Source organism: Mus musculus, chromosome 7 (assembly GCF_000001635.26).
Source record: "Mus musculus strain C57BL/6J chromosome 7, GRCm38.p6 C57BL/6J".
Lineage (NCBI taxonomy): Eukaryota > Metazoa > Chordata > Mammalia > Rodentia > Muridae > Mus > Mus musculus.
The window spans coordinates 115,796,092-115,819,916 of NC_000073.6; the positions used below are offsets into that span (position 1 = coordinate 115,796,092).

General features: G+C 40.8%; 1 protein-coding gene across 49 annotated transcripts in view; it reads right to left on the reverse strand.

Moving 5' to 3' along the window:
• The window catches only part of Sox6 (SRY (sex determining region Y)-box 6), a 569,905-nt gene that overhangs the window by 325,220 nt on the left and 220,860 nt on the right, over nucleotides 1-23,825 (reverse strand). For 44 of the 49 annotated variants that reach the window (XM_030242289.1, XM_017322068.2, XM_030242296.1 and 41 more), the window contains one exon: nucleotides 5,278-5,518. In XM_030242289.1, coding sequence (XP_030098149.1) covers nucleotides 5,278-5,514 — 237 coding nt within the window. In that variant the 5' untranslated portion in view covers nucleotides 5,515-5,518. Of the gene's footprint in view, nucleotides 1-5,277; nucleotides 5,519-23,825 lie in introns of those variants that run through there. The other 5 variants (XM_030242281.1, XM_030242295.1, XM_030242282.1 and 2 more) reach the window with 1 other exon arrangement.

Below are 23,825 nucleotides of genomic sequence, written 5' to 3' on the forward strand. Positions count from 1 at the left end.
GGACATTAAGAAATCTCAAATTGACCAGGAATCTCTCCTAATGGCTTTCACAGTGCCAGAAGGTGCTGTTCAGGCTACCGGGGCAGAAAGACATTTCCCAGTTCTGGACCCTTCATGCTATAGCATCAACCTGCCAGAAAAGATGTTTCCACTAGTGTGATCATGGTATGACAGTTGTGATAATAACCAACTTTTTTCTGATTGGATTAGAGACTTGTTTCATAAGAGGTATTTTTGTCTGATACTGTAACCTGGTCAAAGGTCTATGACTTGAAAGATCATAGAGTCTAATAGGGAAGTCTATTGAGGCTATTATACTAAATGGAGGGTTGTCAAACTGCCCTCCTAATATTATGTTTATATCCATATAATTGTGCTGCTTCCAACCTTGGTCAGAGGAGCTTCTTATTGCAGTTGATGGTAGTTAATGCAGAGACCAATAACTGGTCAAAGTGCTGACTTCAGGTACTTAGCCATAGATGGGTCATCTATATCAACCTCACCATATCCAAGATTCAGGAAACATGATGGAAGAGTGGGAAAAAAGAATGTAAGAGACATAGGATGGGAAGGAGAGTTGTGGAATGTTTTTGGACATGACGTGGCTGGTATACACATCAGCCCACATCAGCAACATCTACTTGGATAAGACCTTAACAATATCAAGCCAGTGAAAATTCCAGGGGCTGCTGAGGCTCCATCTCTATCAAAGGACCTATTGAGAGTTAGAAGCTGCTGATTCACTCTTCTGTGGGAATGTGCCTACTGATAGGTGGTCTGTCCCCCAGTGGATGGTCCTACATCCTTTCACATCGGTATAGCACTAGTTGAACTCAGGAAACTATTAATATTATTTATTAATATAGTAACAAATTTTCAAAGAGGACATAAAGTCAGGAAGAAGTTGGGTTGGTTGTCAGGGGGAATTGGTGAGAGGTGGTGGGCAGGAAGTAGATAAATAAAAACATATTTTAAATCCAAACACTGTTAAAATTGAGAAATTGTTAAGATTTTTGTACTTACTATATTACTTTTTACTACTTGTAAGTACTTTTATATTTATCATCTCCAAGTCTCTGTACAATTGACTTGTTCCAAATTTCAGCTGAAAGTTTTCCTCTTTAGAAAGATCTTCCTTCTCATTCTCCCCTCACTGAATCTTCCTCACTGTTTGAACTGTCTGACTCTGAGACCTGGTGCTATGTAAATTCTACTAGAACAGAAACCTGATATTATCACAAGTAGTCTTTGTATCTGGAACTGAGTAGTCATTCCAAAGCCCCATGGCCAATGGTTATCTACCTCTTTAAATTACATTTTAAAGCAAAAAAAGAAGAAGAGAATAAAATTGTACTAGTAGGAGAACATAGTATTCCATGCACCTCTCAACTCATTCATTTGATACAATAGCTACACAGAAATGCAATCTTCACAACACACCCTGCCCCACAAAATATGTAATTTGCAGAGAAGTTTACTAACAATACCTAAGCTCACATGTTCTTTCTACACATAAAACTTTTGTGGAAATAATTACATATAAGAACAAATATCAGTCACTACTAGCTATCACAGAGATGCTCCTTCACACTGACATCAGAAAGAAATGTGCTGTGTACATTTTATTACGTGTGTGCATTCTTTACTAATGGCACAGGGTCAATAAGAATGAAAATGCACATCTCTGGATGGTGTCAATGTTCCTATGCCAAAAAGGTATTGGTACCCAGAAAACCATGACAAGAAGAAGTGCTGTACACAGAAGCAGACAGACATTCTTATGTGTACTAACACTTCAACCATAAAAAAGTCACCAGTTGATTAAAAAAAAAACACTAAATTTAAAATCAGACATTCTGGTTTCTGTTTTATATCGCATTGGTCTGTGAAATCCCTTCCCTAGAACTTCTATCCTCCTTCTGTGCTTAGATTCCTCCGCATTGTTTTTATTACTGGAAACTGTGTGGCATCTTACTTTATTGAGTTTCCACTTAAAATAACCAGGATGCTAAGTTGAAACTTTTTTTCTAGTCAGGTCATGGGGACTGGTGAATTTTTTTGTCTTTTCTACTTTTGTTCCTGATATTTCCCAGTGAAACCCTTCTGGATTCGGTAGACCAAATGCTGTCCAGAAGATGAGGACCATTGTGGAAACTGATTCCAGAAACTGAAGAAGCCCTGACAAATGTGTGTTGTAGTTTGTATAGTCATTCTTGGCTTCTATTTCTCTACAGTATTTGATGGGATTCAGTTGATAGTAATCAAGCAAGCAAACAGACAGACAGGATCCATAGAAGACAACTGCAAATGCCTGGGCTCTTCATCAATGTGCTTTATACTTCTTAGTTAATGAAATAAATTAAAATTTCACATCAGTCACAGTCTTCCTACTCCAACACACACACACACATACACACACACACACATACACACACACTCCACCCAAACATACACATGCTATACAAACACATACACACACACACACACACACACACACACACTCCACCCAAACATACACACGTTATACAAACACACACACACATTTGCAGGTCTGGCAGGAACATAAAAATCCTTCCCATTGTTTTTCTTTACAAGAAACAGAAGCTGCCTGGTGACCTGATCTGTGGCCTAGGTCAGTTCAGGTCCGAGGCTACAGGCTCCATGTTGTTGACTCTATCTGGTGAAGAGGGAACACAAAGAAAGTTTCCACATGCAGCTGCTATTTCCCATTTGTTAAATCCTTTTATTGCACCATATAAGTACACAGCTGGGAAACGCTATAGAGTGGGAGTTAAACAAATATTTTGGCTTTCCAGCATTTGGAGAACACAAAAGCTCCAGCAGAAAGCATAGCGAAAGTTTGGAAACATTTCTATGAGAATGGTCTCTTTCACACTAATCTATAATATGTTTGCAACCTTAAGCTATTTTACACTACCATAAATCATACGTAACATAAATTATTACATATACATTAGTATCTATTTTCTGACAAGTTCTACATAACAAAAAATTCAGACTAACTCAGCAAAGCAACCTAGCACTTGCCAAAAATAAAGTTTTTCTAAGAAAAATAAGGAAAGTGCCCTCAGAAGAAACAGAACTTGAGTGTATTGTCCCTGCCTCTCCCCATACATTTCCAGTCCAGTTACTTATACTTGGTCAGGCCTGCGCATGGCATCAAAGCACAGCTATCTTGAGCCAGTCCCTCTCTGTGCCCCCCTTTGTTTACATTAATCCAAGTCACTGTAATCTTTCATCTAGGTTTCTGAAGTAGAAACCCCAGGGCCCGTCCTTTCACTCTTGCTGCCCGCCCATCCATTCACTGGGCCACAGTTGGAATTATCTGTGAGAAGCCTTCCTCAGCCCTTCAAAGGCTGCTCCCACTGCACTCAGATCACATCTCACCTCCACAATGCCATCTCCAAGGCCTGTATGATATGGCTCCTATCTATTTTTCCAACCGCATCTGATGTATCTTCATTCATTATCCTCTGACCACAAAGACCATCTTTCATTTCCTTAAATTAAGTTCTGGGTTTATCACCTCAGACACTCTAAACATGCTGTTCTCTCCACGGATTTATTCTTTGCCCTACTCTGACTACTTTCTGTCCGCCTTAGGTTGGAGAGGGCATCCTATCCATCTATATTCAAAGTTAGATTCACCTCATTGTGCTTTCAGACAACATTCTGATCTTCTGCATAGCATGGACAACTTCAACTATATACATATTTGCATGTCTGTCCCCTGTCCAAGAACACAACCTCCAGACAGGCATGCATCACCTCTGCTTCACCATAATACAGCTATAGTTAGGGAATGTGTGGCATCCAGAAGGTGCTCCATACATATCTGTTCAAATAAAGACCAAGCAGTCGCATTATCCTGCCTATGAGCGAGGAGCAGAGAGTGGATATGCACCTCAGCCATGCCACCGTGCAGTCATGGAATGAACAAGTTAAGTTCAATCAGAAAATGTTCTCCATTCCTGCCTCGATATATATTTGCCTTCCCTTTCTCCAGCCCAGAAAACTATTCACTCTTGATTCCCCGTGTATAAAAGAACAAAATGATGTCATTTGCAAGAAAATCTGGAGATCATCATGTTAGGAGAAATAAGTCAAATACACAAAGAAAAGTATAAGTATCCCTCCCCCATAGATGAAACAAGTTGAATATGGTGGGAGAGAAACGTTGACCTGAAAGGACTATCAGGAACTTAGAACAGAAAAAGTAGAGGAAGGGGGTGTTTAAGAAATGGTAGAAGAGCAGGAAACTGTAATAAAAGTACTACATGCATTATGAAAATGTCATAATGAAATTTGTTAATCATGGAGTAAATCTAAAATTATTCAAGACATGCTCCATTCATCCTTTGATTCCCTCCCCCACACCTATACTGTGTCTACAAAAACATTTGAAAAACAAAAACCTTTCTCCCTCTGGGAGTTATTTATGTCAGTATGTTCATTTGTTAACAAAGGCATTTAAAATGATATCTTGTTTTTTGTTTAGGACTAAAACTCTCATTGTCTACTTAAGATATTTTTCACTAACTTAATTTTTGGTCACCCAAAAGTTAAAAAATACAATCTAGGGTTAAGGCATATCAAGGTTCTGGTTTCTTCTAGATGATAATAAAAGAAGAAGATTGTTGTTGGACTAGATAATTAATGTCCGTCCTGAGGCTTCTGTTGGGATGTTTATAAGGTAGAATTTACCATGGGAAAGTTCCCTACTCCTGCATTACTTGGAATGTTGTTTCTGCTTCTAGAGAAAACCTATGTGGTCTGATTGGATGGTACAGTAGTCTCCAATGCTCCTTTGATAGTAATATATAGGCACATGACTTCTCATTTAAAATGATAGATACAGGCATGTCCTTATTGAAGATGTAGTCACACTAGGATCTCATTCACATGGACATATTTGCTTAATTGTTCAATGTTAATACACAGACACACTTCATTCGAATATCTATTTTGTGACATTACTAAATTAATCACATTAAATTAAAATGGAAGGTATAAGATAACTGACTTCTGCTTGTTTAAAAAGTAAATCAATATTCTTTTGTCAAGCAGACCTAATTATAGCCATAGCCTAGATCACAAACTGCTTTCCAAGTTTTCCCAGTTACCAGAATAATAACAACGGTATGTATGCCGCATGTTTGTTTTGTGGTCTGACCAGGAATACTGTGAAGCCATGTATTTTCGTTTTCCTTAACATATCCCATCGCTGATAGCAGGCACTAGAATTGTGGTGCTCACCATTCTTTGCTGAGATGACAGAACGCTGTCCCAGTCAGCATCTTGTTGAATGGTACTGACAAGTGTAGGCAGCTCCTCAGAGTGAGGTTTGTTGTGCATTATGGGGTGCAGAGGCAGATGGGAGGCCGGGTGTTGATCACTGCCCTCTTCCTTTTCCCTTGAGGTCAAGTCCTGGGTCATTGCTTCCTCTCCATCCGCTGTACAGGCAAATGGAGAGGTGGCTTGCTTGGAAGACATTCTTCTGCAGAAGAAGGGAAACACTGTGGATTAGAGGACTCTGAACAAACAAATTAGAAGCTATTGTATTTGACTAATAATAAAATAATAGCAAAAAAATAAAAATCTTTGAAACAGAGAAATTGACAGTGTAAACTGCAAAGGACAATTGGCTTATTTGTTATCCTCCTCCTTCTCTTTACCTGTGCCCCCTAACTGCTTTACACAACCCCCAAATCTGATCTTTATACGTTTTCATGATGTACAATATATGTATTTGTATGCCCTTCTTCCAGGCTTTATGAGTTTCTGGTGGCAAGGGTACTTGGGTTGGTGGTTAGCAGTGGAAAGACCGAGTGAGTCAGTAGACGGACTAATGAACAACTCTGAGGGGAGACTTCAGAGAGAGAATACCTAACTCTCTCACAGAGTGATGAAGGGAGAATTTAAGCTTATGTTTAAAAAAATTAGACTCATTAAATAATTTGTCCTTAATATGCTAATAAAACTGGTCATGACTTCCTATCTTAAATATTGATTATGAGTGGCAGACCGCACACCAATGGCCTATATGAAACTTTTCATTAAGAATTGCTTCTTAACTTTTAAGTGTCATGTTGACTGAATGGCTTCTAGTGTCAGATAAATGTTATAGCAACTTTGTGGCATTTTAGTTGAATTTCTAAAATAATTATATCTCCATTTCATGTCAGAAAGAATACACATGACTCATAGCATCTACTATGAAAATATAAAATGCCTCCTGTGCCTACTAGAGGTTTAACGTCTCTCTCATTAGTGGCAGTCTTCACAAAGAGACTGTCAAAGGACTGTGTAGTGGGGTCTTCATTGTGTGCTTCAGATGAGATCAAAAAGCATGTAATGCAAAATTACAGAGCTCTGAGAGCATCACTTTAGAAAGATGAATTTCTTAGTAAAGGGGTCAGTGACCAAATCACTAAAAGTTTACAAATTAATGGAAGAATCCATTTTCCCCTAAAGCTTCGTGTTGATTTTTATTTATTGTATTTCCTTTGAAACTGCTGTGTAATGGAAGGAATACAATCGCCACCTTAATTGCTCTTTAACATTAATTGATTTCATACCATTTTTAAATGCACAAATCAGTTAACATAGGGAACCACATGAGCATTTTTCAAATTAGCAAATCATTAACTTGCCTGTACTGTTTCTACAGACAAATAAATACTGATTAAAGGGTCTAGAAATCTGAGATTAACAGTTAAATTTACAAATCTGTCACATGCTTTCATGAATATTGCAGTGAAGGAAATATCAAGTGCAAGGAAAAATAATTAAGTTAATTCCAATTTAAACAGTAGTTTTTATGTAGCAGCCCATGTTTCACATAGGATTTAACAGCTAATGCTAAATTTCTCACAATTAATGAGGGGGCTCAGAGTTAGTATCCTACAGTGAAAAACATTAATAGAAGATCAGCTAAACTAATTATGCACAGTTCTAAATAAAAGTATTACGGGCTTTTGAAGTGCTTTGAAACATAATAAAATGCTGATACCTACTTATAATAATCATTGTACAAATACCAAAACTTTCATCTCTTTAGATGAGACTAGAAAATAGAACAGTTTGCAGATGAATAGCTCTATTTCCCTAAAAAGAGAGAAACCGAATGTTCTAAAGAGCACCGTTTCAAAGACTCAGACACATTCTCCAGTGACTCCTGTTGGTGCTAACAAATGGGGAAATACATGCACACATGGAGAATCATAACCAATGGATGAGTCTCAGTATTGAAAGTCACTACAGAACCTACTGTACGGGCCCCAGAAATACCACTGCAAAACCAGGCAATTATAACTGTCCTGTAAGTTATCAAGCATCGGTCACAGGCAGCAAGAGTGTTTGCATTGTTCAGATAATGGGCAGTTAGCCCTAATGTAATCACACACATTAAAAACGAATGAATGAGTTGACTGCCACCTTTTAGAAACACTTCAATGCAAGTGAAGAAAAAGTCATAATCCAAAACTCAGAGTGACTTAGGTTCTCTCCAACAAGCAGCCTCTTATTATAAAGTAATCTGCTGCCTTCCAGTAGCAGTATCTGTGATTGTTGCTTTAGTATAAATTAATCATGACACAAAACGCAAAATGTAAACAGTCTCTTAAGAATCATTTTGACGACAGACTATGCTGGTTAACAATGGTACGATCCTTATTAAACAACGCTGCAGCTGTAAAAATAGACTCAATCTGTCCAAAGCTATGAGTTGAGTTTAAAGGCAGGTTGGTGAGTGTTTTTCTTAAGGAAGGCTGGGCCCTCAGTCTTAATCAGCCAATAAATTATTTCCTGCAATTACATTAAATAGAAAATTATCTTCAAATGGGGAGTGTTAATTGAAAATCAAAATTCAGAGGGAAGTTTAGAAATTACACGCTGAATACAATTAGTGGGGAGAGGCCTCACCTCTCCTCCATCGGCAAGCTTCTGGTGAACCCTCTAGTGACCCATCAGAAGCCTATTTACAGTGGCACACAAGCTGTCTTTTCTTTTACACCCACAAACACAAATGTGTATCAAGGTTTCAAATACCAGCTCAGCTGCCAATATATTAAAGCCGACTGTTCATCCTCAGCTCACACCATAACCAGGCAGAGGAGTGGGGAGGTAGGAGAAGCTCCCAGCCCATGCCTTGGTAAGGAGGTCGACACGCTGTGGCCTAAGAGCGCTCCTCGGATCGTGCTTGACATCCTCTCTGTGCTTGCTTTATTAGCACTCTGCGCTATGTTGTCCACAGAGGAGGAGGGGATTCTTGTTCTCGCATCAAGGTATTTCCTTTGGATAAGACAGTTGGGCTATTTCAGTTCTCAGCAGTAGCTTGGTTGTTGTGTTGCATTAGTCTAGGACATATGTTCTCAACCTTGCCAACGCAGTTTAATACAGTTCCTCATGCTGTGGTGACCCCAACCATAAGATGATTTCATTAATACTTCATAACTCTAATTTTGCTACTGTTATGAATTATATTATAAATATCTGATATGCAGAATGTTTGGTATATTACCCAATGGGCTTGCGACTCACAGGTTGAGAAACACTAAGTGGCAGTTGTTTGTCTTTTATATGAATATACACACAACTTATTTTTAATGCATAGCTTTTTTAATTGTTATATTTCTATCAGTGCGTATGTGCATGCGCTTGTGTGCACATGTGCGCGTGCACATGTGGAGGCCAGAAAACTACTTGCCGGAGCAGGTTCTCTCCTCAACTATGTAGGTCCTAAAATTTAACTTAGCTGCAAGCACCTTTATCTGCAAAGCCATCTTGCTGTCACATAGTTTATTAAATAAATCATAGATTACTACTGGATCATGCTTACTAATTTTTACACATAAATGATTATATAGTCTTCAATTTAACTGATTATGTCCTCATTTGTTTCTTTCCTTAGTATTATCCTTTCTTATTGTTCATTTTTAATATTGGGGTGGGAAGAGGTATCAAAGATGCAAGAGGCCACTTGCCGAGTAATGTATGTGGAGACCAGAGGACAACATTCAGGAGTGGATTCTGGAAATCGAACTCGTGTCAGGTTTGCACAGCAAGCATGTGTAGGTAACCTTACCTTGGCACTCTTCCACGTCTTAGCAATCCTCCTTGACACTTTCCTACAGCAACTGAGCTGTACTTTAGGAAGCACAGACAATCAACTTTGGTGAAACCCTTGTTCCCATCACTCTACCCAAGTCACCTGCTTTAGGAGTCCATGAATCGAATACACCTTGTTAATTATGGTTTGCCAGCTTTGTGTGAATTCTCACACTTGTTTTAAATATGCTTATATACTATCCACTACAACGGTGTTTCCATACACTCCACCTCTGTATATTAGGTAGCACCTCACCTAGCTATGTCCCACACAACTAATGAGCAACAAAAAATGAAAATCTTTGCGAAAATGGTCAATTTTATGTGACTTTACTTTGTTTTATTTTTGCTCTATTATAACTTAAAAATCATTCGAATGAATTGTTTTTTTAATTTGTATTAAAAAAAATCTTCCTAGTTAAAGCCCCTGAAAACAGGGGTTTATAATGGAAGTGCTGACACAACCCTACTAAAGCAGCGCAAATGTTGCCGCTATAATACACAAAATCAAGTTCTATTATTCTCAACTCTCCTCGCTCATGGGATTTTTCTTTGCTGTGCTCCCAGCCAAACTGCTGAAGCATGAAAAATTTAAATGCAATCAAATGTGCCCAATTCTACTTTACTAGAACAAGTGTCTACAGTGGTACAATCTTAAAAGGAAATGCAACAGATTTGTTTGGTGTTTTTTTTAACTGTTTATTTATAATACAGTGCATTGGAGATCAAATAAAAGAGGAAATTACACTCACATGGTACCAGTGTATTGACTACACAGAGCACATTATAATCAGAGAGGAAAACTACATTGTCAACTTATCACACTGGTTAAACAAGATGGTTTTCTGGGGCATAGCTATTATCAAGGAAAACCTCCAAAAAGAATTGTATGTCTTGGGACATATGAAACTCAGTTCCCATCATATGTTCCCTGCACTTGAACTATATCTGCCCAATAGATCAAGTGACTCCCCTTGGATGTTGGACCATTGAGAAGACCTTCCAGCTTAAGATTTGGGGTTATGAGCTTGATGGGGACAATGCTCCATAATCAATGCTGTTTCCAGAACACCAGCAGGACCATCTCTACTCCAACAAAGGGACAAGCACTCTACCTTAAGCCCCAGTGTAAGGGTCCAGATGCTTAGGTTACTGCCAAGTGATTCAGTGGTAAATGTACACTCTGTTCTTGAGCAAGGCAGGTGAGGTGGTCTGGGCTTTATAAAAGGAGGAAGATGGTGGACACATACATACACTAAGGCCTCTGCTTCAGAAAAGTATGATATACAGAACCTTTCCAATATAATGGCACAGAACTATTATCTAATATTTTATTATTTTGGTTATTATCAAATAACACTCCCTTTTTAGGTATGTTACACTTATTCAAAAGAATTCTGTGCCTACACATACACATGGTGGCAATAATGAAAAAAGAGGCTATGAATTTAAAAGAGAGCAAGGAGGGGTGAATGGGAGGGCTTGGAGGGAGGAGGAAATGATGTAATTATATCATAATCTCAAAAATAAAAGAAGTAATAAAATCTAAAAATAAAAAAGAAATGCTGTTCTAACACAAAGCAGCACTTATAAGCTCATTTGCTGATAATAAAACTATTAAAGTTCAGTGCAATGCTTACATTTATTTTTTGAACCTCAGCATAGACTCATCTCGGTTAGATAACTCATTATTTCCTGAACACTGCACTTGATCTGATTCTGAGAAATAAGTTCATTTTCCAAAAAAATATAACACTGCCTCTCATTTTAAGGAGCGTGAGTAACAGATACATTCAGCTGCCAAAATGCACAATGCCCAGGAACCCTCACAAAGGATTCCAGTCCACCCAGGCTAGGGCAAAGAATGACTTCCAAGCCTTTTTCCTGTGCCTCCAATTCCCACGTTCAGGGATTTGAGAGGGTTGCAAGGAAACGCCTAACTCTACACTTTAACGTGAAGAGAGTCTTGAGGGCTGGAGAAATGGCCTGTTTGGTGAAGAACAACTGTTGCTCTTACAGAGGACTTGGGTTCAAATCCCACCACTTCTATGGTAACTAACAAACTTCTATAACTGTAGTTCCAGGAAATCCAATGTCCCTTTGTGAAGACATGTAAGGTCATTAGGTACCTGTATGGTACACAGATGCACATGCAAGCAGAACACCTATAGATATAAAATAGATCTTACAGTGAAGACACCTCTTGCAGGATACACACACACAAACACACACACACACACACACACACACACACACACACACACACACACACACACTGGAGAGGCCACCCTTGCTCTCTGGGTCTCTGTATTCTTTGAAGCCACAATCTCATGTCCTCTCCACTCCACCTCCAAATACCTGTGGGCTTTTACCAATTTTTCTTTCCCTGTCCATGTCTTAATAAGCAACTGAGGGAGTGCAAGGGGAGCGCTGTCAGAGCTACTGGAAAGCTGAGAAGCCATCTTCCTTCTAGCATTTCAGCTCCTCTTTCAGAGTTTATATAGAACACCAAGATGTGATACCTGTCAGGATACTCAAGGATCTGAGCAAGCTGGCAAGTGAACAGAGATGAGGCAATGAAATACACTTAACATTAAATTAATGGTCTTGATTTTTCTAAGGCCTCTAATTTTCCATACAGATGCACCAGAATTGTCACCAAAGGCGCTCTGATGTTCTTACAGAATAGGAACTACCTGGAACAGATTCCTCTCAAGTCATCAAATCTGTATCTCTGGAGCCTATATTTAGCTGACAATGTTGCTGTCACTTTATATAGCTTAAGTCTGTTCTTTGGACTAGAGCTCATATGTCTTGGAATGCTTTGACTCATGAATTGTTTCTCCTGATAATGTTACATCACGTAACCTCCTCTGTCTAACTAGTCAGTATCTGCTAGAAGGCCCAGGCAACCCGTCCAACTGCTGGCCTTTGATTGGCTGACTGCCTATGGAAAACCTAAAATGATCCCATTTGTCCCTGTGTATCCAGTTCCTTCCTAAGAGCAAAACAACTTGGTATCATGGAACCACTATACTTTTTGCTTTTGAAAATAATACTGAATTTTCTCACAGTAGCTGTTGGGAGTTTTGCTCTATAAAGCCACTACCAGAGAATATAAATAAAACCAGTGGCTTGACAGTCAGATCAAAACTGAACAATGGCTACTATAAATACACACCCTAACTCAGAGGGTTTTAATCAAGCTCAGCCACTGTTCAGCTCAACTGAAAGACCTCTTCGTGGCTTTCATAAGAGAAGGCCATCTAAAATAACAGCATAATGAATTTATTTCCACATGGTCACTTAGAATATCCTCTTCACGTGGGATGAAAAGCTTTCTTTTTCAAGGAGCATCCCCACTGCGCTGAAACTGATCCACTAATAGACTGTCGGATTCTGGAACATCTCATCTGCTTCTCTCATACAAATAAATAAATAAATAAATAAATAAATAAATAAATAAATAAATAAATCACAGACCAGAGCTACATTCTCTCAAACAGAAAGTGTAGGAAGCTATCCCTGGACATTTTTCCATTCTTCCTCTATTGTCAGTTACTCAGAAAAGGAGAGAGAGAGAGAGAGAGAGAGAGAGAGAGAGAGAGAGAGAGAGAGAGAGAGAGAGATATGAAAATTTGATACTATTGAGGTTGTTCCCAATATGAAATCTCAAGCATAGCTTTGCTGGACAAAATTATGTGAAGAAGCTGATTTTCTAGGTTCCCATCAGTTACATAAAGCTATGGGGCAATTCTCTCTGGTAAGGACATATCAGATGCATTTTAGACTCCTGTAAAAGAAGGATGGGAAAGTGGAGATGGAGGGGAGAATGGAAAAGGGAGGGTGTGAAGGAAAGGAAGAGGAGAGCAGTGATGGGAGGAGCAGAGAAAGGGGCAAGACGCACGGCTTTGCAGTTCATTTTCAGTTTGTCTACTTAATGAAAACCTCATTGCACAGCCCTGAAAACCATCTCCAGCCGGAGAAGCATTTCTGATTTAGCAGAGGTTATGCAAGCATCAAAGCAGTTAAATATAGGTGCCAAATGCATTGCCAGGAGCTCTCAGTTCTGTGAGTTAGTGTTACCTGACAGCTTAGTGAATATAAAATTACTTGTTTCTCCAATTGAAGACAATCAAATTGTCACCTTCCATTGTAATAATGCACAACTAGTGATCAGCAAAGTGCAAACATAATTACCACAAAGAAAACAAAAAATCAACTCTAAATCTCTCTACAGAGTAAATACACCTATCTGGCTTCCCCCAAAAGGGGTGCATTTTAACCCTGCCTGTGCGACAGAAATGCTCTGTTATTTATCAGAAAGGTTTATTAGTCTTACATCAAATAAAAATGAAAAACAATAAGAAAGACCAATTTAAGGGAAATGAACCAAGTATGAATAGGAGCCACACAGCCTTGCTGGCATGGTACAAAAGCCTACAGGTGACACCACAGTGGCTTATATGCCTCACACTCAGCAGAATGTCCATCACAAAACAGTCTAACCTCTAGAGAGTTCCTTCTAGTTTAGAATCCTCCATGAAAGTGGAAAAGAACAGAATTTAACCTCATTAGTTTTTTACTTACCTTTTCCTTAAAAGAGAAGGAAAATGTATGTTTTATTTTTGTCTTCTAAATTGGTCTAAGTTGTTTACATTGGAAATTTATCTTCCAAAATTGATTATTTCTATCCAAATTTAGAAATAGCCATGAGTAGGATACATCACTTCAATTGTTTTTGAGACCTTCAGCATCTGGAATTCTTGCCCAAATCTGGTGCCCAAACTGACTGACTCTTCTGGAGACCTTGGTAACTACAAACTAGTTTGGTTTTAAAGCTATGAACATTTGACCTGGTTTTCCCACACACTGAAGATGCCATGGTCCAGGTAAAACTATTATCATTAGCATCCTGGCACATAAAAAGGAAACCTGCTACATAAAAGCTCTCTTAGCAAAGTAACGTTCTTTTATGTCTAACTCAAAATTTAAAATGCTCAGATTCATATAATTCTTTCCAATATTGTAAAATAAATAAATAAGCAAACAAACAACTTCCCCCTATGCTCCCAGCTCAGAGGACTTGTTTTCTTCCTTCAGTAGTGTCCTTCCTTCAGTAGTGTCCTTCCTTCAGTAGTGTCCTTCCTTCAGTAGTGTCCTTCCTTCAGTAGTGTCCTTCCTTCAGTAGTGTCCTTCCTTCAGTAGTGTCCTTCCTTCAGTAGTGTCCTTCCTTCAGTAGCGTCCTTCCTTCAGTAGCGTCCTTCCTTCCTTCAGTAGTGTCCTTCCTTCCTTCAGTAGTGTCCTTCCTTCAGTAGTGTCCTTCCTTCAGTAGTGTCCTTCCTTCAGTAGTGTCCTTCCTTCAGTAGTGTCCTTCCTTCAGTAGTGTCCTTCCTTCAGTAGTGTCCTTCCTTTATGATAAATGTGCATAAGTTGCTAAAGTCTGGTATTCCACTTTTGCCTCTCACCTCTGTTCTAAAAAATTATCACTTCTAATCATTCAACTCATGAGGAGATAGGCTTGGCAGGGGAGCAGAAAGTCCTACACCAGGTTAAAGAGAGACAAACTGGGCACCATCAACAGCTCAAGATTCCCTAAGTCGGCATACAAATCAGAAGCTGTCAATCTGGTGTCTTGCTCCCTGCTGGGACAATTTCTTTAGACTAAACTCTTTCTTAAAGACAGGCTCCTTTTCACTCTACTCTCTCCACTCTCTATCATCAGGGAAGAGTAAGAAAGACACAGGTGCTCACACAGGCTCAGAAACTCTAGCGGGGAGAGTAGGACAGAAGTCGGGATTCTGGGCAAGCTTGACTGTGATCTGTAATACATTTGCCATCATCTAGTGAAAACATCATTTTCCTTGATCTTGCAATTTTTAAGTAATATAACAAACTTTTTCCTTCTAAGAGATCCTACATGTGACCTTACAGAGTGACAACCTCCTAGCTGAGAGGATGCAATCAGGAGTGTTGAACTTCGATGATGGCTAATTTAAGCCATTTCTGAAATTATACACCCACATGGTATTTCTTACAATACAGAGATAATAAGGAATGTTGAGAGAAAAGGTATACTTTGTCAGAGAAATAATTCCAAGGCCCTAGTAGACATTGTCACAAGCTTCTGTTAAGTACAGGAAAGGAGGAATTATTCTAGGATTTTATCCTTTGTGACCCACAGACAGACTTACACCTGCCCTGCTCATTGCTGGCTCCTTAGTGCCTGACCCATGCATCACATCTTACAGATGCTCAATGACTCTAGAAAGAAAAGCAGAAGGAAAAGCTGAAAGGGGGTCAATGAGCAAATAGATCTTTCTTTTTTACTTAAGAGAACAGATACAAATATACCACTCATGTGCCGAGGCATTCACCTCTATTCTGTCCCTATACTCTTGATCAAGCATCTTTCTGCTTTATTTCTTTTTTTTTTTTTTTTTTTTTTTGGTTTTTTTTTTTTTTTTCCATTTTTTATTAGGTATTTTGCTCATTTACATTTGCAATGCTATACCAAAAGTCCCCCATAGCCACCCACCCCCTCTCCCCTACCCACCCACTCCCCTTTTATGGCCCTGGCGTTCCCCTGTACTGGGGCATATAAAGTTTGCGTGTCCAATGGGCCTCTCTTTCCAGTGATGGCCGACTAGGCCATCTTTTGATGCATATGCAGCTAGAGTCAAGAGCTCCGGGATACTGGTTAGTTCATAATGTTGTTCCACCTATAGGGTTGCAGATCCTTTTAGCTTCTTTGGTACTTTCTCTAGCTCCTTCATTGGGGGCCATGTGATCCATCCAATAGCCGACTGTGAGCATCCACTTCTATGTTTGCTAGGCCCAGGCATACTCTGACAAGAGACAGCTATATCAGGGTCCTTTCAGCATAATCTTGCTAGTGTATGCAATGGTGTCAGCATTTGGAAGCTGATTATGGGATGGATCCCCGGATATGGTAGTGTCTACATGGTCCATCCTTTTATCTCAACTCCAAACTTTGTCTCTGTAACTCCTTCCAAGGGTGTTTTGCTCCCACTTCTAAGGAGGGGCATAGTGTTCACACTTCAGTCTTCATTTTTCTTGAGTTTCATGTGTTTAGGAAATTGTATCTTATATCTTGGGTATCTTAGGTTTTGGGCTAATATCCACTTATCAGTGAGTACATATTGTGTGAGTTCCTTTGTGAATGTGTTACCTCACTCAGGATGATGCCCTCCAGGTCCATCCATTTGGCCAGGAATTTCATAAATTCATTCTTTTTAATAGCTGAGTAGTACTCCATTGTGTAGATGTACCACATCTTCTGTATCCATTCCTCTGTTGAGGGGCATCTGGGTTCCTTCCAGCTTCTGGCTATTATAAATAAGGCTGTTATGAACATAGTGGAGCATGTGTCCTTCTTACCAGTTGGGGCATCTTCTGGATATATGCCCAGGAGAGGTATTGCTGGATCCTCCGGTAGTACTATATCCAGTTTTCTGAGGAACCGCCAGACTGATCTCCAGAGTGGTTGTACAAGCCTGCAATCCCACCAACAATGGAGGAGTGTTCCTCTTTCTCCACATCCACGCCAGCATCTGCTGTCACCTGAATTTTTGATCTTAGCCATTCTGACTGGTGTGAGGTGGAATCTCAGGGTTGTTTTGATTTGCATTTCCCTGATGATTAAGGATGTTGAGCATTTTTTCAGGTGCTTCTCTGCCATTCGGTATTCCTCAGGTGAGAATTCTTTGTTCAGTTCTGAGCCCCATTTTTTAATGGGGTTATTTGATTTTCTGAAGTCCACCTTCTTGAGTTCTTTATATATGTTGGATATTAGTCCCCTATCTGATTTAGGATAGGTAAAGATCCTTTCCCAATCTGTTGGTGGTCTTTTTGTCCTATTGACGGTGTCTTTTGCCTTGCAGAAACTTTGGAGTTTTATTAGGTCCCATTTGTCAATTCTCGATCTTACAGAGCAAGCCATTGCTGTTCTGTTCAGGAATCTTTCCCCTGTACCCATATCTTCAAGGCTTTTCCCCACTTTCTCCTCTATAAGTTTCAGTGTCTCTGGTTTTATGTGAAGTTCCTTGATCCACTTAGATTTGACCTTAGTGCAAGGAGATAAGTATGGATCGATTCGCATTCTTCTACATGATAACAACCAGTTGTGCCAGCACCAATTGTTGAAAATGCTGTCTTTCTTCCACTGGATGGTTTTAGCTCCCTTGTCGAAGATCAAGTGACCATAGGTGTGTGGGTTCATTTCTGGGTCTTCAATTCTATTCCATTGGTCTACTTGTCTGTCTCTATACCAGTACCATGCAGTTTTTATCACAATTGCCCTGTAGTAAAGCTTTAGGTCAGGCATGGTGATTCCACCAGAGGTTCTTTTATCCTTGAGAAGAGTTTTTGCTATCCTAGGTTTTTTGTTATTCCAGATGAATTTGCAAATTGCTCCTTCTAATTCGTTGAAGAATTGAGTTGGAATTTTGATGGGGATTGCATTGAATCTGTAAATTGCTTTTGGCAAGATAGCCATTTTTACAATGTTAATCCTGCCAATCCATGAGCATGGGAGATCTTTCCATCTTCTGAGATCTTCTTTAATTTCTTTCTTCAGAGACTTGAAGTTTTTATCATACAGATCTTTTACTTCCTTAGTTAGAGTCACGCCGAGATATTTTATATTATTTGTGACTATTGAGAACGGTGTTGTTTCCCTAATTTCTTTCTCAGCCTGTTTATTCTTTGTGTAGAGAAAGGCCATTGACTTGTTTGAGTTAATTTTATATCCAGCTACTTCACCAAAGCTGTTTATCAGGTTTAGGAGTTCTCTGGTGGAATTTTTAGGGTCACTTATATATACTATCATATCATCTGCAAAAAGTGATATTTTGACTTCCTCTTTTCCAATTTGTATCCCCTTGATCTCCTTTTGTTGTCGAATTGCTCTGGCTAATACTTCAAGTACTATGTTGAAAAGGTAGGGAGAAAGTGGGCAGCCTTGTCTAGTCCCTGATTTTAGTGGGATTGCTTCCAGCTTCTCTCCATTTACTTTGATGTTGGCTACTGGTTTGCTGTAGATTGCTTTTATTATGTTTAGGTATGGGCCTTGAATTCCTGATCTTTCCAAAACTTTTATCATGAATGGGTGTTGGATCTTGTCAAATGCTTTTTCTGCATCTAACGAGATGATCATGTGGTTTTTGTCTTTGAGTTTGTTTATATAATGGATTACATTGATGGATTTTCGTATATTAAACCATCCCTGCATCCCTGGAATAAAACCTACTTGGTCAGGATGGATGATTTCTTTAATGTGTTCTTGGATTCGGTTAGCGAGAATTTTATTAAGGATTTTTGCATCGATATTCATAAGAGAAATTGGTCTGAAGTTCTCTATCTTTGTTGGATCTTTCTGTGGTTTAGGTATCAGAGTAATAGTGGCTTCATAAAATGAGTTGGGTAGAGTACCTTCTACTTCTATCTTGTGAAATAGTTTGTGCAGAACTGGAATTAGATCTTCTTTGAAGGTCTGATAGAACTCTGCACTAAACCCATCTGGTCCTGGGCTTTTTTTGGTTGGGAGACTATTAATAACTGCTTCTATTTCTTTAGGGGATATGGGACTGTTTAGAAGGTCAACTTGATCCTGATTCAACTTTGGTACCTGGTATCTGTCCAGAAATTTGTCCATTTCGTCCAGGTTTTCCAGTTTTGTTGAGTATAAGCTTTTGTAGAAGGATCTGATGGTGTTTTGGATTTCTTCAGGATCTGTTGTTATGTCTCCCTTTTCATTTCTGATTTTGTTGATTAGGATTTTGTCCCTTTGCCCTCTAGTGAGTCTAGCTAAGGGTTTATCTATCTTGTTGATTTTCTCAAAGAACCAACTCCTCGTTTGGTTAATTCTTTGAATAGTTCTTCTTGTTTCCACTTGGTTAATTTCACCCCTGAGTTTGATTATTTCCTGCCGTCTACTCCTCTTGGGTGAATTTGCTTCCTTTTTTTCTAGAGCTTTTAGATGTGTTGTCAAGCTGCTAGTATGTGCTCTCTCCCGTTTCTTCTTGGAGGTACTCAGAGCTATGAGTTTCCCTCTTAGAAATGCTTTCATTGTGTCCCAAAGGTTTGGGTACGTTGTGGCTTCATTTTCATTAAACTCTAAAAAGTCTTTAATTTCTTTCTTTATTCCTTCCTTGACCAAGGTATCATTGAGAAGAGTGTTGTTCAGTTTCCACGTGAATGTTGGCTTTCCATTCTTAATGTTGTTATTGAAGATCAGTCTTAGGCCATGGTGGTCTGATAGGATACATGGGACAATTTCAATCTTTTTGTATCTGTTGAGGCTTATTTTGTGACCGATTATATGGTCAATTTTGGAGCAGGTCCCGTGAGGTGCTGAGAAGAAGGTATATCCTTTTGTTTTAGGATTAAATATTCTGTAGATATCTGTCAGGTCCATTTGTTTCATAACTTCTGTTAGTTTCACTGTGTCCCTGTTTAGTTTCTGTTTCCACGATCTGTCCATTGATGAAAGTGGTGTGTTGAGGTCTCCCACTATTATTGTGTGAGGTGCAATGTGTGCTTTGAGCTTTACTAAAGTGTCTTTAATGAATGTGGCTGCCCTTGCATTTGGAGCGTAGATATTCAGAATTGAGAGTTCCTCTTGGAGGATTTTACCTTTGATGAGTATGAAGTGTCCCTCCTTGTCTTTTTTGATAACTTTGGGTTGGAAGTCGATTTTATCCGATATTAGAATGGCTACTCCAGCCTGTTTCTTCAGACCATTTGCTTGGAAAATTGTTTTCCAGCCTTTCACTCTGAGGTAGTGTCTGTCTTTTTCCCTGAGATGGGTTTCCTGTAAGCAGCAGAATGTTGGGTCCTGTTTGTGTAGCCAGTCTGTTAGTCTATGTCTTTTTATTGGGGAATTGAGTCCATTGATATTAAGAGATATTAAGGAAAGGTAATTGTTGCTTCCTGTTATTTTTGTTGTTAAAGTTGGCATTCTGTTCTTGTGGTTGTCTTCTTTTAGGTTTGTTGATGGATTATCTTCTTGTTTTTTCTAGGGCGTGGTTCCCGTCCTTGTATTGTTTTTTTTCTGTTATTATCCTTTGAAGGGCTGGATTCGTGGAGAGATAATGGGTGAATTTAGTTTTGTCGTGGAATACTTTGGTTTCTCCATCTATGGTAATTGAGAGTTTGGCTGGGTATAGTAGCCTGGGCTGGCATTTATGTTCTCTTAGTGTCTGTATAACATCTGACCAGGCTCTTCTGGCTTTCATAGTCTCTGGTGAAAAATCTGGTGTAATTCTGATAGGCTTGCCTTTATATGTTACTTGACCTTTTTCCCTTACTGCTTTTAGTATTCTATCTTTATTTAGTGCATTTGGTGTTCTGATTATTATGTGTCGGGAGGAATTTCTTTTCTGGTCCAGTCTATTTGGAGTTCTGTAGGCTTCTTGTATGTTCATGGGCATCTCTTTCTTTAGATTTGGGAAGTTTTCTTCAATAATTTTGTTGAAGATGTTTGCTGGTCCTTTGAGTTGAAAATCTTCATTCTCATCCACTCCTATTATCCGTAGGTTTGGTCTTCTCATTGTGTCCTGGATTTCCTGGATGTTTTGAGTTAGGATCTTTTTGCATTTTCCATTTTCTTTGATTGTTGTGCCGATGTTCTCTATGGAGTCTTCTGCACCTGAGATTCTCTCTTCCATCTCTTGTATTCTGTTGCTGATGCTGGCATCTATGGTTCCAGATTTCTTTCCTAGGGTTTCTATCTCCAGCGTCGCCTCACTTTGGGTTTTCTTTATTGTGTCTACTTCCCTTTTTAGGTCTAGTATGGTTTTGTTCATTTCCATCACCTGTTTGGATGTGTTTTCCTGTTTTTCTATAAGGACTTCTACCTGTTTGGTTGTGTTTTCCTGTTTTTCTTTAAGGACTTGTAACTCTTTAGCAGTGTTTTCCTGTTTTTCTTTAAGGACTTGTAACTCTTTAGCAGTGTTCTCCTGTATTTCTTTAAGTGAGTTGTTGAATTCCTTCTTTATGTCCTCTACCATCATCATGAGATATGCTTTTAAATCCAGGTCTACCTTTTCAGGTGTGTTAGGGTGTCCTGGATTGGGCGAAGTGGGCGTTCTGGGTTCTGATGATGGTGAGTGGTCCTGGCTTCTGTTAGTAGGATTCTTACGTTTACCTTTCGCCATCTGGCAATCTCTGGAGTTAGTTGTTATAGTTGTCTTTGTTAAAAGATTGTTCCTCTGTTGATTTTGTTACCCTCTATCAGCAGGCGTGGGAGACAAGCTCTCTTCTCTGAGTTTCAGTGGTCAGAGCAGTCTCTGTAGGCAAGCTCTCCTCTCTCAGGGAAGGTGTACAGTTATCTGGTGTTTGGACCTCCTCCTGGCTGAAGGTGAAGGCCCAAAACAGGATCTTTCCCAGAAGCTGTGTTGCTTTGGCCAGGAAGGTGGCCAGTTGTCTGGAGTCGAAGATGTCGCAGCCTCAGAAGCTCTGTGGCTCTTGCCGGGAAGGTGGCTGGTTGTCTGGAGCTGAGGATGGTGCCGCCCCAGAATCTCTGCGACTCTCTCGCCCGTCCCAGAAACGGCTGGCACTCTGTATTCCACACGGTCACCCGTGCAGCCTGCCCTCCGCGGAGTCCCGGAGCCAAGAAGGCTCCCGCCGGCGCCTGTGCCACAAACCTCTCAGGCCAGGCAGACCCCGTGCTCTCACCAGGAAGGTGGCCGGCTGTCTGGAGCTAAAGATGGCGCCGCCCAGAAGCTCTGCGACTCTCTCGCCCGTCCCAGAAACAGCTGGCACTCTGTATTCCACACGGTCACCCGTGCAGCCTGCCCTCCGCGGAGTCCCGGAGCCAAGAAGGCTCCCGCCGGCGCCTGTGCCACAAACCTCTCAGGCCAGGCAGACCCCCGTGCTCTCACCAGGAAGGTGGCCGGCTGTCTGGAGCTGAAGATGGCGCCGCCCAGAAGCTCTGCGACTCTCTCGCCCGTCCCAGAAACAGCTGGCACTCTGTATTCCACACGGTCACCCGTGCAGCCTGCCCTCCGCGGAGTCCCGGAGCCAAGAAGGCTCCCGCCGGCGCCTGTGCCACAAACCTCTCAGGCCAGGCAGACCCCGTGCTCTCACCAGGAAGGTGGCCGGCTGTCTGGAGCTAAAGATGGCGCCGCCCAGAAGCTCTGCGACTCTCTCGCCCGTCCCAGAAACAGCTGGCACTCTGTATTCCACACGGTCACCCGTGCAGCCTGCCCTCCGCGGAGTCCCGGAGCCAAGAAGGCTCCCGCCGGCGCCTGTGCCACAAACCTCTCAGGCCAGGCAGACCCCCGTGCTCTCACCAGGAAGGTGGCCGGCTGTCTGGAGCTGAAGATGGCGCCGCCCAGAAGCTCTGCGACTCTCTCGCCCGTCCCAGAAACAGCTGGCACTCTGTATTCCACACGGTCACCCGTGCAGCCTGCCCTCCGCGGAGTCCCGGAGCCAAGAAGGCTCCCGCCGGCGCCTGTGCCACAAACCTCTCAGGCCAGGCAGACCCCGTGCTCTCACCAGGAAGGTGGCCGGCTGTCTGGAGCTAAAGATGGCGCCGCCCAGAAGCTCTGCGACTCTCTCGCCCGTCCCAGAAACAGCTGGCACTCTGTATTCCACACGGTCACCCGTGCAGCCTGCCCTCCGCGGAGTCCCGGAGCCAAGAAGGCTCCCGCCGGCGCCTGTGCCACAAACCTCTCAGGCCAGGCAGACCCCCGTGCTCTCACCAGGAAGGTCTGCTTTATTTCTAAACCCCATGATTATTTTGTCTCCTCCCAACATTTCTTCCTTCTGTGAAAGGCCCCAAACAACCACAGGCTGTTAACATGAAGATACACTTTACAATGCCATAGCAACAAAACTTAAAACTAGGTAGATCAGAGTTTTCCTCAGCACCTTCCCTTGTTTACACAGACGTATAAGAGTCTCAGAAGCATCCCAGCTGCTCTTTGCCAGCCTGCCTCAACTGTGTCAAGCCACCCTGCTGATGTCTCTCAGGCCCTCCCTGCTAGCCATACTTAAAATAACCTCAGGACAGGGTTTTTCTGTGCATCAGGCTCAACTCTAGCAACCTACTCTAAACTAGCTTATCTCTTTCAGTTCCTTCCTCTTTCAATGAATTGCTGCCATTCTGTCTGCCTCCACTGTTCTAATCAAAACACATCAGTAGCTTTCCTCAGGAGACACAGTGAGATCTAAACTCCTGACCCAGGCATTCAAGACCCTGCACCCAGACTCATCTGACTTTCCTAAGCCTTTTCTGGGCTGTACCTTCCCTTTCTGCCCTGTGTACACTGGTACCCTCAAGCTCTGTTCACACTTGCTGTTAGGTTCTACCTGGCCCTGTCACTTCCCTCAGCTTCGTGGAACCAGCTGGACCATCCCAGGTACTGTGGTCCTCTCAGGAAGTGCTCTAAGGAAGTCATCCTCACAACGTGTTTATTCAATAGTTCATCCACACAACCTTTTTCTAATGAAAGAATGATAGACTATAAGCAATTGTATAGATTACCCCAACCAGACTATAGAGTTTCCAAGAAAGAGAACAAAATTTCATGTTTCTCTGCATCCATGGTGCCAACCTAGTACAATATTTGGTATAAAGACGACATCAGTAAATATTACCCAGTTGTTTAAATGCTATTAAATAATTAAGGAGAAACTAGAAGGGTATTAACTAACCAGAAAAACAGTAG